At 46.5% G+C, this 16,488-nt stretch overlaps 1 protein-coding gene across 6 annotated transcripts in view; it reads right to left on the reverse strand.

The window, feature by feature from the left end:
* Positions 1-16,488, reverse strand: part of GBF1 (golgi brefeldin A resistant guanine nucleotide exchange factor 1) — a 2,509,897-nt gene that overhangs the window by 1,061,338 nt on the left and 1,432,071 nt on the right. For all 6 annotated transcript variants that reach the window (XM_086922141.1, XM_086922138.1, XM_086922142.1 and 3 more), the window contains exon 24: positions 11,799-11,975. In XM_086922141.1, coding sequence (XP_086778267.1) covers positions 11,799-11,975 — 177 coding nt within the window. The remainder of the gene's footprint in view (positions 1-11,798; positions 11,976-16,488) is intronic.

Genomic DNA, 16,488 nt, shown 5'->3' on the forward strand with positions numbered 1-16,488 from the left:
TGGCTTCCAGGTCAGTTGGTCATCTATCATGACACCCAGATATGGGTATTGAGGGGTGGCCTCAAGCTTTTGATTATCGAGGTGAATGGGTTTTATTCTTTTTTGCCCCCTGCCTGCCGTCATTACGAACGTTTTCTTCACGTTCACCATTAGATCAAGGTTGCCCATAAAGGTCGTGTACCTGTTCAATGATTGCTGGAGCTCACGGGGAGTTCGTGCTAGGATGACGGCGTCATCCGCATAGAGCAGGGCGGGGATCAGGCGTCGATTTATGCGTGGGAGGTCCTGAGCCCCCCTCAACATCTCCCCCTCCAGACCATTAGTGTAGAGTGAGAAGAGGAAGGGGGCCAGGACACATCCCTGCCTGACTCCACGCCCTACGCTAAACGGGGACGTCAGCTCTCCGTTTAAGCCAAAACGCACTCTGGCCGTTGCCCCGGTATAGAGCTCTCTTAGAAAGTCCAAAAGAGGGAGGTCTACTCCCAATTGGGCTAGGACTTTCCACAGCTTTGCGTGCGAGACGCAGTCAAAAGCTGCGGATAGGTCGACAAAGACCATATAGATCTTAGTTGGGATGGCCTGCGTATATTTGCCCATTATTAGGGTAAGATTGAGGACCTGCTCTAATGTACCGAAGCCCTCACGGAAACCAAATTGAATATCAGAGATAATGCCTCGGTCCTCACTCCACTGCTGGAGACGCTCTAGGATGACTCTCCCCACTACTTTCCCTAGCGAGTCCAGCAGTGAGATTGGCCGATAACATTTCGCGTCTTGGCGGTCCCCTTTTTTAAAAATGGGGACCATTATTGATTTAGTCCAAGAGCTTAGGATTCCCTCATTCGCAGCCGCTGTACAGACTCTCGTTAGAATGGGGGCCCAGAGATCTAGGTTGTTTTTAAAAAAGTCCACTGGGACCCCGTCAGGGCCTGGAGCTTTACCTGGTTTACTTTTCTGTAATGCCTCCAAGAGGTCTGGAATATCAAAAAGAAGCGGGATGGGGTACTGGGCTTTTAAGGGCAATGGGTCTGTGGATGAAGTGTTTTTAAAGATCTCCGAGAAGTGTGTAACCCAAGTGTTCTCATCGATGGCGACTTCTATTTTAGGGATGCCAGTTTCTGAGAGATAAGGAGTTCTGACAGTGCGCCAAAAAAGCTCACTATTTTTTGAGACGGCACCCTTATGGAGGTCGTCCCAAAGTTTCTGCTTGAGTTGGGCAGTTCTCCGTTTTCGTTCCCCTATGTATTGGCGCCTTAGGAGTTGAATTTGGGCTGCGTCTCGCGGTTTATTATGGAGTGCTAATTTTAGTTTTGTTAGTGCAGCTGTGCAGTTATGATTAAACCATTTCTGTTTTGCAGTGTGATTTGCTTTAGGTTTTGAGGTAAGTAAGTCCTTTGTGAAATCCAGAATTTGTTTAAAATTCGTTAGGACTTCCTTATGGCTTGATGAAAGGTCCAGACATTTTAGGATATTTGGATAAGCCAGAGTTATTAATTTTTTTGTGGTTTCAGTGGGATTAATTTTTGCCCATTTAATTGTAAATCCATTGTGTTTACCAACCTCTATTTTATTCTGTGCGAGGGTGGTCGCTATATCTGAATTGTGGGTGGTGGTTGCAGACATATAAAGCTTAATTGTTAAGGCTGAATGATCGCTGAGCGGATTATCAATGACCCCGAAATCCTTAACTATGTTTGTCAGGCCAGGGGAAAGAAATATAAAATCAACTGCTGTTTGATGGCCTCTACCCACGTAGGTCGGGCTGAATATGTTAGGATCTGCGTCGTGATGATTAACAATATGCAGATCCAGATCCGAAAGGACAGCATTTAGAATATTTCCCAATTTGTTATGTGCGAAGTGCGCTAACGGGGCACCGATTTCATCCGCCATCCCACAACAAAGTGGGTTAATCATTGAACAAGGATGGAGGTTGAAATCTCCTCCCCAGATTAAGTGGGTTGCCCCTTTGCCAGTTCTCCATTGGTAAAATTGTTTTAATTTCTCATGTATACTTATGAGGAGAGTTATGAAATTTTCTTCCGATAGGTTATTATATACGTTGGTCAAAATAGTGGTTTCTTTATTAGAAAAGGTTAATGAGAAAATTTGATGATTAGAATCCTGGGAAACTATGACCACTTTAATGAGGGTTAGGGTGTTCGCTATATAAGTTACTAGCCCACCTTTGGGTCTTCCCATTAGGCTACTTAATGCTGGTACGAAATAGGTTTTATAACCTTGTAAGTGTAGTTCTTCTGTTAACCAGGCCTCTTGGAGACAGATTATTTGGTAAGGTTTTAAGAAATTTTGCGCAGACCCGTCCTCGATTTTGGATCGAAGGCCTGCGATGTTCCAATAGAGTATGGAGATTGGCGAGGGCTCATCATTTAGTTGTTCTGTTAGATCTATGGCTTCAACATTCATGGGTCCTGAGGGAATATTCGAGGTCTGCGGGGAGAGGGATATGTGCAGGTCATTGGGTAGGCTTTCTGTTAGTGGTCAGTCGACCATTTCAAGGCCACTATACCTATTATACAACGGGATGTTGTGCCAAGGATCCCACCGGGATTGGTCCCTGATTAACGGCCATTGTGTATAGGGTCTTCTATCTTCCCATCGTCCCCCCTGATGGCGTGGTCTTACTGTATGCCAGGAAAAATCTGGGTCATGTGCGCTAGGGGGGCCATGATATCTGGGGTTTGGTAAATCCTCCTGTCTGGGAAATGGAACGGTCCAGGGAGGCTCTTGTTCCTGGATGAATCCATCCAGTTGCCTAAAGGGATAGAAAAAGGAAAGTGACTTGATCTTAATGCCTCCATTTGAGGCAATGTCTTCCCAAGCGCAGACGTAGTCTGCTATGCGTGGGTCCTCAAAAGTAATCACTATACAGTCCCCGGGGATCGTCTTTCTGGTATTACCCACCCATGGAACCCTAGCAACGGATCTGATCCTTCCACGCCAGGTAGATGGAATCGGGCGGTTGGTCTGGAGCCAATGCTGGGCCTTATTTTTTAGGGACCAGCCAGGTTCCGAGCTAAGGTCAGTTAACTCAGGAACACCAGCCATGACCACCACATACGGTGAAGCCTCAGGAGGAAAATCTGCTGGGAGTCTTGGAGGGCCAAAATTCTTTGCAGTATTTCTCTTGGGCCTGTCCGAGGGGGTTTTTAAAGCTGGGACCTGAGGGACCGGTGTTTTAGTTAATGGTTTATTTGTGTTTTTACCGAGAGTTTTGTTCGCGGATTTGTTGGATACCTCGAGGTTTGGGGCAGATGTAATTGCCGCACCTGGGGAGGTCAATGTGGTGGTCTGTTTTGAGTTGTTAGAGATACTCGGGGCAGTAGCTTTTTCTGATGTTCTCGCTAAATTTGGTGTATTATTGGTAATGGGGACACTGGGCGTTGTTATCTGAAGTGTCTTTTGTTGGAGATTAAGCGAGGGTGGATTTGCGTTGGCAGTTTTAGTGATAACTGGCTTTTTAATGTTATTTCCTCCTGCTTTGTTTGGTCCTGACAGGAGGTTCGGCTGTTGAGTTTTTATAAGTTTAGAGATTTGTGACTCCAGATGTGCTAATCGCTGTTCTAGGGGTTGTAGTGCTTGTTTGAATATAATGGCTATCTTGGTCAGTGTTAGTTCGGGAACCTCCATATCACTCAAGCCCTCATGGGTTTGTGTGGAAGTAGGAGGGTCCGGAATTCTCGGGATCAGTGTTTCCTTCTCTGATTGATGGACTGACACTGAGACTTCTATTTGTTCTACCCTATCCTGTCGGTCTTGTGGGACGCTAGGTGGCTGCATCGGGTTATTTAGTGTTTTAAGATTGGGGGACACCCTTTTCTTACTTATAGCTCCCTCCCTCCTACCCCTTTCTATCCTTTTATCTATGGAGGAGATTTGTGGAGAGGTTTGCGGGACTAGGTCAGGTGTTTTTTCTAAGTCGATACTAAGCTGTGAGTCCGCAAGTTGGGACACTGATAAATCCACTATATTAGGTAAATATATTTGGTAAATATTTGGTCTCTCTCGTGTTGGAACTACCTCAGCGTTTAAAGCTCCCGTGGCTGGGGATCTAGCGTTCGCCAGGATCCCTAATGAGGATCTTTTGGCGAATGCCAGGTCCAAGGAGACCCTTTCTTCCATCATTGAAATGCTTTGGTCTATGAACGTGTTGGCCTTCGTGAGAAAGTCGTCCATGGGGCCAAGCAATTTACCTGGTACATTTGCTGTGTAACATGTTGCGTGGCAGCAATGGGTTGGGGTTGGGGTACTGCTACTGTCTGTTGTGTATTCTGAGGAGGTGGCGTGTTCTGCGGAATATTCTGTGGAACATGTTCTTGTCTAGGTGGACGCGGTCTTTCTTTCGTCCTGCCTGTAGCGATATTGTATTTTAGAACGGTACATTCGTTTATAGTGACCTGGCTGTTTACAATAATTGCAATTCCCTTTAACAGGAGCTGCAGAATGACCTGGCAGTGCCATACCCTTCTTCTGACCGTCGGCTGGGACAGACTGAGCAACTAGTACTTTCATTTTCGTATCTTTCATACGTTTCTGTTCATGTTCGTGTTCCTCTCTAATTCGGTTCTGGTGGTACTGTAACATTTGTAACATTTGAGAAGGCGTATTAGCTTGCCATGTACTCTCGACTTTCAGTACTCTATTTTTAACCTGTGGCAGTGAATTCTCGACTAGTTTGGACACAAAAAGATGTGGATATGATTAGCTACTTGTTTTCAGGCCGCTATTAATAATGAAACATTTCTCGAATCTGGAATAAAAATCACTAGTGTCTTCGTCTTGTTTCTGTTTGCAGGCTGAGATAGCATCCCAATCTTCCTTTTTGATTGTCAATAACCTCGGCAAGACCTGTACTAATAATCCTGGTAATGCTTTAGCTTTTTTCCCAAGACCTGTACCTGGGACTCACCCATCTTCTTCTGTTTCTAATTCTGCCCAAATAATCTTTTTATCTCCCACCTCCCATTCTTTCTCTTTCAGTTTTTCGTAGATGCCTGCTGGCAACAATACCTTTAACATTTTAAGGATATCGGGATACGTATAATCCCCCATGAGGAGCATGTCTTTTAATTCACGGTGGAATCCTGCTGGATCTTTATCATGACAGGGCACTCATTTTTTCATTTCCAATAATTCCATTTTGGTCAAGGGGGTGTATACGAATACTCGTTCTAGCTCACCTCCTTCTGTCCGGACGGGATGAACTTCTCGTAAAGGATTCTGTCTGTCTATGTAAAATGTTTTCCTTACTGGGGGTGGAACAGGAACGAAATGTGGAGTCAGGAACGTTCTGTATTTGTGTCGCTGTTCTAGAATGACATTAATTAAATCGGTACCTAGGCCTCTCCATCTCTTTAGGAGTAATTCTTCCAATATATTATATAGGGGACCTGGATCAGAGTGCTGACTTTCGTACAGTGTAATGAGATGTTGAACCATGTACATACCAGCTAGTCGCTGTTCGTCTGGGGAATTTTCAAAAATGTTTGCGCTACTGAGTCATCTTTATATACGCTAGTATTGCCAGCCAATTGGACTGCTGACCGGGCTAGTTCTTGTTCATGCATGGTACTAAGTTTACTGTAACCTATTAGTTCTTTCAGTACTTTATCAGTGGCTTGGAATAGATGTTCAAGAGAACATTGTTCTGGTATGGGAGAAAGAAAACGTTTCTTGCATTCTGGGCATATGGGTCTGTCAAAAGGTCTTGCTCTACCTACGTACGCTATTCTATCTGGGTCCTCAGTATCTTCTATATCCTCGTCCTCTGAGACTTCTTCATCCGCTTTCTCGGCTTCTCTCGCTGCTTTTTTCCTTGCATGTATGTCTAGAATTTCTTTAAGAATCTTTCTGTACATGGATTCTATACAAGCTTGTTTACTATGTTTACCATCAGCTATGTTGTCACTCCATTTAATCAGAAGTTTCATCTCTTCTTTGTCTTTACCTGGCTGGTCTTGTTCCCTAATCAGACAATTTATCAAAAACTGTAAGATCATATTTTGTGTCTCCACCTTGTTGTGTGCCATGGCCTCGTGAATACTTTCTGGTCTCTCCCCCGTTCTGATAAAATGATATATGTTATCTAAATGTTCTTGCATATCTGGGAAAATAGTCAAATAGTTCGTAACCCGTCGTAAACGTATTGAATATAGTATCATCTGGTCTTCGCCAGGTACTGGATCATATCTGCAATCAGTAAGGTACTGTTTAAGGGCTGCATATGTAATTACTTTTGGTGTTCGTTGTAATGCTGCTTCTCTGAGTGTGGTTTGCTTTATTTGAGGCGGGGTGATAGGGAGACCTCCTACTGCTCCTCCTGAAGTGGTTGGATCGTCAACCATTACTGGCTGCGCTGTTACTGGTGGCGGTGTAGGCGGTAAAACAGGTGTCGGTAATGTAGAATGGACCTGTGTTGCAGGTGGATTAAAGGGATTACTAGGGCCAGTGGCAGGAGCAGCGGCCGGAACAGTGGCAGGTGAGACAGTGTGGGGAATCGTGTCATCAACGGAAATGTGAACAGGGTTGGGAGGTTGAACATGGACATTTGCGGGACGATTTCGGTTTGCATATTCTGGGACAGTGTCATCTAAATAAGAAGAAAGGAAAATATCTGCTGCGGTCTGTTTATGACGGAGTTTAGTCGGGACCAATGGTGGCGGCAAGTTACAGGGTACTTCCGGGGTCGCCCTGGGCAGGCCCTCGGCGAGAACAGGATACATGCCTGTAATAAGGGCATTTCTTTGTCTGTCTAATTGTTCTGCTCAAACTCGTTCACCTTCTTCTAGTAGCTCTCTTTCTCTAGCTTTTTCAGATTCTTCTCTACTTTTCTCTGCTTTCCTGATTTCTTTCTCTGTTCTTCTATGCGCTTCTTTACGCCACAATTCTATGGCATCTTTCTGGGATTGTCTGGCTTTCTTTTTCCATAATGCTTCTTCTACTCTCATGATGCAATCAGCATCCCATGTCCCTGAGACAGGCCATCTATATTTATCTTCCAGATCCTTTGTATAATCAACCCACAAGTCTAAGTACAGTATGGCATCTAAGCCATGCTTATGGTACATAAAATGTCCTGGAGTGTCCCTAGGCGGGACGGGAACTGCTTCTTCGAGTATCCCTTTCCTAGTTCCTATCTGACGTAATTTCGAGAACAGTGGCATATTTGAACTTACTTGAACGTGAACACAATAAACACAGTAATGAATAGCAAACAATCATTCATACCACGACATTAAACACATTAAAACATTTCAGACTGATACTACCCGATACATAGAAAAACATGAATACTGAAATCTCGAGATACAATACTAGAATACTGAATCACTAGATGCACTGCTAGAACAGTACAGACATACCGGTCCCATAAAAAGACACGTCATACCGTATTCACCTAAGTGAACACGTCTGGACCAGGTCTGTGTACCCAGACCCGTCTTGACCGGGCACAAATTAATGAACCCGTCTAGATGCGTTCCCAACAACGGTACTCACCGGGAAGCAAAACTGAAGGCCTCGGAAACTGGACTGGACTGGACTGCTACGACGTCTACTACGCTGCTACGCATGCGCTTCGGAACAGGTGGGCCTCCGGATACCTCAGACCTTGCTCTCTCGGCTTGGGGCTCTGGTCGGGACTCTCCGCATTCCTCACCGCCTCGTCTGGATGCCGGACCGCAGTCTCCGTCTCCTCCGTGGGCCTGAGGGAGATAGCAGGAAAACCCGCAGGTGTGCACAGGATTCCGTCACGGCTGTAGAAGGGGTCAGGGGCCTGCGTACATCGCCAGCGCGTGATGAAGGGGAGGGGTCCCTATTCGGGCACCAGATTTATGTGGTAAATAAAATTACCGGGACTATTTTTCTATACATTAAACGATAATAAAGGATAGCTCAATAAATGAGAGGCAGAGTCCGTGGTATCTGAGTCATACGGGCTTTAATTAAGATTCTCGAGAACCGGGACATCGAGTTCCATCACCACTAAGGTTCAGGAAGGGATATTCAACATTTTATTAACATCACACATTATATATAGTAAAACAGTATAATTGAAATGAATACAGTAGGCGTAACAAGTGAAAAGAGAGAGATAAGAACACATGGGCGTAAAAGAGGGCGTGTACAGGGGCGTACACTAGTGAAGTAGTGTAGCTCACTGGTTAGAGGCGGCAGACCCGAGAGCAGAGGACGGCCCGGGACCAGGGTTCGATTCCCGGCGCGGCAGGTTTCTGGACCAGGGTCAGCGGACTCGATAATTCTCTCGCCTCGGTGCCCACTCTGATCAGCGATCACACTCGGCAACTCTGGGCATTAGCTTGCCTCATCTTCACTAACGGCCCCACCAGACCGCCGGGGATGCCTGGTCTCACCCTGGAGATACCCATTAAGGGACCATCTCTCAGGGAAGCCAGGAAGGGTTTCGCAGCGGTTGAAGCGCCTTGGGACCCTACAGGTAAGTAGTGCGCTATATAAATGCCTATACATTTACATTTACATTTACACGGAGGTGTGTACTGGAAACGTCACAAAAGTGTCATAGGTGGGTGGATGCATAGAGAAATTCTGCAGGGTCAGCAGAAACCTTTACCCTGTGTGCGCGCGCAACTGAGCATGACGTGTGACTGGGGAGAACTGGGGGCTTGACTTTTAGCACTAGTAGAAGAGACTGGTGTCTGGGATGTCAGAACGACCTGCACCTATAGCATATCTGGTATCTTATGTTTGGAGGATGTATTGTCTGAAGTAAAAGGTCTCTCGGGCAGAGGCCGTTCAATACTGAATGCTAGTGCATGCATACGTGTCTTGGTGCAATGCGTGGGGCCATGGACCTACCATGGTAACGGGTTCTGTAAATCACTTGCAAGGAGGACAGGAAGGCCGGGCCCTTGTTCTGCAGCCGGAAATATGTTTACCTATTTCACTAGACTGGAATGTGTTTTCGAGGAGGCTGAGCAGATAACAGTAGGCAAAATACTGTCTTGGCAGGCAGGCCAGGCCGAGCCGGGCACCGCTTCGCTGAGCAGGAAGTAAGGCAGGGGTCAGGGATGCATACCTAAACTGCAGTTTTCAGAGACAGAAGAGACTCGGAGTCTCAATTAAGGGCCTGGCTCGGCTGAGCCAGAAAAACGTGAAGAACGTGTGCTTTGCGATATTTAAAAGTGCACCATGTAAAGACGTTGGCACCATAGGCCTAAGAGCCAAATTAACGTGGTTTTCTTGGAGAACTGATTAATTGACATGTTAACGTTGGACGCAAATGCATATGCGTCTTCATGGCAGGCACGGGAAAGGAATTACACGACATACATGGAACATGGGTGCATAGATAGGGTGTGAGTGGGGGACACATTTATTACCTAAAAATTTCTATTTCCTCAAGACCCGGGACCAGGGTTCGATTCCCGACGCGGCAGGGTCTTGAGCTCAAATGCTCATGGACTCGATAATTCTCGCTTCGGTGCCTGACCTAATCATGGGTTCACACTCTGCAACTCTGGGCATTAAGCTTGCTTAATCTCCACAACGGCCCCCCGCGGCGGGATGCCTGGCTTTCACCTTGGGGATGCCCTGTAGGGGCTATCTCACAGGGAAAAGCCAGGACGGGTTCCCAAGGCAAGCGCGGAGATACCCCTTCGGGGGTCGATTCTGGGTCTATTTTAGAAACATAATAATAATAATAATAATAATAATAATAATAGGGGCTGTCCTAGCGACTAGGTCCCTCCCATGGGTGGGACCAGGAAGGGGGTGGTTACACCCCCTATCCTTTGTCCAGTTTCGCGCCAGAGCTGGAGCTGGAGTGCCCCAGCAACTGGTTTGAACCAGGGTATGCACAGGGACACCTTGTGTGCCCCAGGCATGTCTCATTCCTTTCAGCCCTGCCTATCTGGATACACAAAGTCCTGTCTGGAGTGGTGCTGGCACCTCCCCAGGGAGGAAACCCTTTGTCCAGGCCTCCCTTGCTGGAAGGACTCCCAGCAGCAGGAGGTCAGACTTGTGTCTGTGGCAGCAGCATCCATTTTGTGATGCTGAGGCTCTGGTTAACTTTAACCGGGGTTCTACTTCTGTACATGTCGTGTCCCTCCAGAAGGGTGGAATGCTACCCCCGTCGCCAGAACTGGTGAGGGGGTAGTATTCCAAATCGTATGACACCTTACTCGACATGTTTTGATAATGCCAAACCAAAGTTAGCAATAACCGCGAGGATTATAATGCGCTTAAGAGTATATGGTATGGCACTATCATGGAAACAGCTACAGGTCATGGTTCCAAAAGCTGCAGACATGCTCAGCTCATGCTAGAGCACCATCTCACATATCTCCAAGCACTATGTCTTCATGATTGATAAGGCCGGCCATAGGAGTGACTTATAGGAATATATGTGTCCATTTTGGGTTAGATATAGGTATACTACATCTACAGCAAAGGGCGATTACACCACCTTCCCCCAGCTGTTTTACCAGCCAGTTGTATCTGTTTAGATGGCCATCCAGGGGTGGCATAATACATGCTGCAGCCCCTGGTAGGCCTTGGGTGCACTTATGCCCTGGGTACCTATGGTACACTGTACAAGGACTTATAAGAGTGACCCAATACCAATTGGTAAATGCACATAAAGTAAATGTGTGTCAATTTAGAGAGAGAACAGCTAGGCTGTGGGTCTGATTAGCAGGCCCACAGCCAGGGAAAGTCGTAAACCAGTGAAGCAAAAAGCAAAAATCTGGGGTGACCATAGGATTGCAGACCCTACTCTCCTACACTGCCCTCCTGTACTTGGCTTTTTTGTGCTTTGATATTCTGGACAATATGTACTGTGAAGAAGTGTGTACGAATGGCTTCAAGACCAGAACAACAGTGTGGGGTTGGAAAAAGACCTATGCTTTGATCAGGAAACCATATTGTGCTCAGTGACAGACCTTCACATCTTGGTTCCAAATTGGTTTGGGAAGTCTGAGGGCATACTTGTCATATGACAGAGCAAGGCTCAGAGCTCAGGTGCCAACATCTGCTTTCTGCAGTCACTGCATGGGGGGGGGGGCATCTTTGTTTGTAAATTTAGGGTCATCAGAAATCAGCCAAAGCTGAGAGCAGAGCTCCTGATCCACTTCAAAGGGCAAGGAAATAAAGGAAATTAAGTCTGTGTGAAAGGGAGGAATTTATATGCAGCTCAACTCCATAACTTACAGGGCAGTAGAAAGTAACCGCACAGATGTATGGCACCATGTACTCCGGCATACAAGCATTGTTGGTTATTTTTTCCAGGACCCGTCGGTTGCCAGGGGATATTCTAAATGTGAAGACTTTACAATTATAAGTTTCCATCAGAAAGAAATACGCTGTGAAAAGTACTGGGATCCTATACATTGAAGGGGCATTATTTATAGGTTTATGAAAGTATTTTGGCAATTCAATCCACTCATGATTCCATGATGACAAAACTTATGTTTCTCTATTTTCCTACTTCCATTAGTTTCAGTGTCTGTTTGGAACCCTTTCAGGAAACGTACACAGTTCGATAAACTTTTGAATTACTTTAGCCTGTCTCAGACTTTTTCTTAAATATGTAAGAAAGGGATAGTTTGCCTTACAGGTCCAGTTATAAACAATTTTCAAATTCTCTGAAAATCATGATAAACAATAATTGAGTGGAAATAATCAAACTGTGATGATTATGATGCATCATCTGAAAAGTTAATAAAAGGTTCTTCACTGGACTGCACACCACCTACTGATCCCTCATTATTATTCTTATGTTAATGATAACACTGCATTACCTCCACCATGGTCTTTGGCAGTAACTGAGCTCGAAACAATTGCAGCATGGAGTCCACTATGTTTTTCCAGCCTTCTCGCAGTATATCCCCATGTTGATGAGCCAACTCAAACACAGTCTTTGCAGCAATCTGTGCTTTAGGGTTGCCTCCAAAGTCTATAGGCAGGCTCTCAATAGTCTGCAGAAAAAGCAAAAAACATCATTAAGTAAGTTGCCTATGATGGATAAGCAAAGGCCACGCCACTGCACACTCATCCACTGTGTCAGTTCTCCTTCTGGCACATAAATTTAAACAAAAAACGCAAAGAGTAGTGGGGAGTCAGAAGCTATGTATGAAGAACAAGTTACATACCTTCGGTAACTATGTATCTGTAAGAGACATATGTTAGTTATAGCTTCCTTACCTTAGAATTTCCCCCAGGCGTCAGACTGGATCCAGAGATTTTTCTTTAGCAGTACCCCTGCTCGGCGGTAGGTGGTGGCGGTCGACTCTGCGCCTCTTGTCAGTATCGTGGCCAGTGGAAAGACATTGCAGTGCCTACTTAGGGACCGGCCCTGCGCGCTAACGTCAGTTCAGACACGACTTTCCACGCTAGAAGCACAGAGCCATGTAAGACACTGACCACTAGTGCACAACAACTAGGGCCCTGTATGGGAGTCCCCATCCATAGAAATCAGTTGGTAGAGCAGGGAGGATGGGTGGGGCGGTAAGGAATCTATAACTAACATATGTCTCTTACAGATACATCATTACAGAAGGTAAGTAACTTGCTCATCTGAAAGAGACAGTTATAGACTCCTTACCTTAGAATAGATACGCCAGCAATACCAACCCCTGAGGAGACACTGCAAACCAAGTTCAACCAAGAAATTCCTGGAGGACTGAATGGGCACAATAGCCCTCCCTCTGGAATTGGCTGTCTAGGCAGTAATGTCTGGTAAGCATGTGAATAGATACCCACGTTGCCGCCTGGCAAGTAGCAAGAAGAGGACTCCACGTGCCAATGCAGTGGTAGCTACTGTAGTCCTAGAAGAGTGCGCATGCAGCCCCACTGGAGGTTAATTTTTAGCTAAAGAGCAGCAGATCTTTATGTAAAGCACAAACCATCGTAAGATAATACGTTTTTTAACAGCCTCACCTTTCTTAGCACCAACATGTCCAACAAGCTTTTGCAATGCATTAGGTCTCGCATTTATGCAAGTTTAAGCTATTGGCATTGAAAATGACAATGCCTTTTATTTACATTTTAAAAACCAAAATATAAATAAAAGCCATTGTCATTTACAATGCCAATAGCTAAAACTCACGTAAATACGAGACCTATTGCATTGCAAATGCTTGTTATTAGTGCCTTGCAGTTTTAGTGTGGCACAGCTAAGTGAGCATTAGTCTGACTGAGTCAGGGGTCACTCTACACTGGGAATAGTTATAACCACAGAAAGTGAGCTTTGTATGCACTTGATGTTCACAATCTTCTCTCTGCACTTTCACTCAAAGGCCACTGTTGTTGAAACTAGAAGGGCTGAGTGGTCAAAACTGTCTGATCAAATTCTGGTCTAGCCCTCCAAAACCAACTCTTAATGCCCTGGCATAATAAATCAGTGTAGCACTGTCTAAGCACATGCAGGTCATCAGAGATGATTTCCTGTGCAAGGCGCCCTTCGCTTCTCTGCACGTGCAGGGTACACTTTTCTGTATTCTGCACCACGGCCATCAAATTCTGTTTGTAGTGCCTGGCAATGCTGATTCGCTCCTGGCATGCCACAGCTTGTGCAAGCCTTATCATCAGCAGCATGGTGGCCCCGCACATGCGTGGTTCTCTCTGTGCGAGCTACTTCAGCTGGACAGGTCTGCCTGCATCACCGAATGACTTCTGCGTCACATTCTCCTCGAGAGACTATGGCGCAGGTGATGTCCCTTAATACAGTGTGGACTAAGTTAATCCATTCTCCATCTGCCTGCTAGACCAGCCAAAGAACAATGTACTTTATAATTCACTGAGCACCCAGGAACCTTAAACCGGCCTTAAAATGTATATTTCACAACATTCGTCTAAAGGGTGAATCGCTAGAGAGAGATTTTGATTAGCTCTATGAATACGATTGTAAGTTATGTCTCACACAAAGAATTCTGCGTCTTAATGGGAACATCCTGAGTAGAAGAAACAAGCAATGGCCGCGCGGCCGTGAAAGATACAAGGCTGCGCGGACGTGAAAGTAATGGCCAGCGATGCGGAGGAAGAGATAAGAAAGGCGGATGGTGGCTGCGCGCATGCACGCGTGCAGCACGCAAGCTTGAGGCCAGGAAAAACTTGTGGGTAGCACTTTCAAAACCCCCATACTAACAGTCGAGCAAGCAGCGCATGTGCTGCTCTAGGCTCGACCTAATAAAGAGCTGATAAGTCATCCGAAAATCCTTGGTGCAGTCAAGGTAGAAGGACAGCACCTGTTTTGTGTACAGACGGTGGAATCTCTCCTCCTCCTTGGAAGGGTGCGGAGGTGGGCAAAAGTTAGGCAACATGATAGATTGACCCATATTAAAAGGTGTAACCACATTAGAAAGGGAGGCCGTGTTCTAAGCACCACCTTGTCCGGATGCACAGAGAAGAAAGGGGGCTTGGAAGACAGAGCTTGAAGTTCACTCACCCTGCGAGCAGAGGTGATGGCAACAAGGAAGGTAGCCTGAGAGGACAATTATGAAGAGGCTCGAAGGAGCACACAAGGTATGTGAAAATAAGGTTCAATCCCAGGATTGAAGCATCTATCACCACTGTTAAATCTGGTTGGGGAAGGGAGAGGGCTCTGTCTCTGAACCAATCTTGGTTTGTAAACCACCACTGCAGTTGTGTCGTAATCCTATCTGAGATCTGGAAATAGTCGGCAAGATTCCCTTTATGCTGCACCCACTGGAACTCCGGGTCCCACTGCAGAGCCCGCATATGCCATCTGGCATGATCCACCTGCAGGATGCAAGATACCATGAGGCCCAGCAGCCTCAGAGTCATTGTCCCCGAAACCAGGGATAGAGGCTGAAACATCGGTATCATAGCCCAAATATCCCGGACTCCCTGTTCGGGAAGATAGGCTCAAAAGTGCACCATGTCCAAAACAGCTCCAATGAAAGGGAGCATCTGAGAGGGGATCAGGTGTGACTCCAGCATGTTTATAGTGAACCCCAATGAATGGAGGAGGTACACAATAGTCTGGAGGTGGGCGACAACAGCCTGTGGGGAGCCTGCCTTCAACAGCCAGTCGTCGAGATAGGGGAAGACTGGAAACCTTGATCTACGTAGATGAGCTGCAACCACCACTATCACTTTTGTGAACACCGAGGGGCACTGGTCAGGCCAAAGGGGAGCAGGGTAAACTGAAAGTGCTCGTGGCCCACCATGAACCATAGATAGCGTCTGTGGGCTGGCAGAACAGAAATGTGGAAATAAGTGTTGTGAGAGTCCAACGCCACCATCCGGTCTCCGGGGTCAAAGGTAGACAGGACTTGAGCCAACGTAAACAACTTGAAGTTCTCCTTCCAGAGGAAGATGAGGACCTATACGTCTAGACTATGACTCATACCTTTGTCCTTCTTGGGCAGCAGAAAGTAGCTGAAATATCAACCACGACCTACTTCTGACATCAGCACCCTCTCTCTTGCTCCCTTGGCCAAAAGAGCAGAAACTTCCTGGTGGAGAAGTGCTAAATGATCCTCTGACTTGCGGTCATAAGGCAGAGGCATGGAGAGAGGGGTAGACTCGAAAGGAAGGGAGTAACCCCTTCGGGCGATTTGCAAAACCCACCTGTCCGACGTGATGGATTGCCAGTGGGAGACGTGATTGAGGATCCTGCTACCCAATGACCGAATATGGCCCTGGAACGTCAGACTAGGAAGGCTTGAAGCCAGTGGCGGGGTTGGCCATGGTAGACAGGCCCACACGCAGGCTCCCAGACCCGCAAGGACGCTGGGACCCACATTCGCGGCCATGCAGAGGCTGGACAGCTTACGTGGGCCTGTGGCTAGGCCCGTGTTTGGGCGCTGCTTCCATAGCTATGAAAGGGACAGAAAGCAGACTTGGGTAGACAAGACGATTCAGTAAAGACTAAAGATTTGGCCGTAGCTCAAGAATCTTTGAAGCACTCAAGCGTTGAGTCTGCTTTGTTGCCAAAAAGCCATCAAAGGGCATGTCCATCAATGTTGACTGGACATCCCCCGAAAAGCTGGATGTCCTCAACGAGGCGTAGTGTCTCAGGGTTATCAATGTGGCAGTTGTTCTGCCTAGTGAGTCAGTGGTATCCAGTCAACTACTAGAGGCGAAATTGAGTGCATCCCTCCCATCTGCAACTGCCTGGGAGAGAACGGCCCAAGCCTCCTCCGGGCCTTAAGACATCCCCTGCGCGACCGTATCCCAGATGGAGTAGGAATAATGGCCCATGAGGCATGCAGTATTTACAGACCACAGTGCTAAGCTGGAGGAAGGGAAAGGAAAATGCTACTTTCCAGTATGCATCTGTTCTTGGCATGTAGAGCTGCAGATTCTCACACTGAGCATTAGATCGCCATCTGTTGTTGGGCTCGGATGCTTGCACCTTGTTGTCGTCTTGGAAGAAGCCTTTGTAGTCACAAGATAGGAGACTCCTCCCTTGGACAATAGTGCGCATGGGCATCGACTCCATCCTTAGATTGTTTTTCGCCATGA

This window comes from Lissotriton vulgaris, chromosome 5 (genome assembly GCF_964263255.1).
Source record: "Lissotriton vulgaris chromosome 5, aLisVul1.2, whole genome shotgun sequence".
Taxonomy (NCBI): Eukaryota; Metazoa; Chordata; class Amphibia; order Caudata; family Salamandridae; genus Lissotriton; species Lissotriton vulgaris.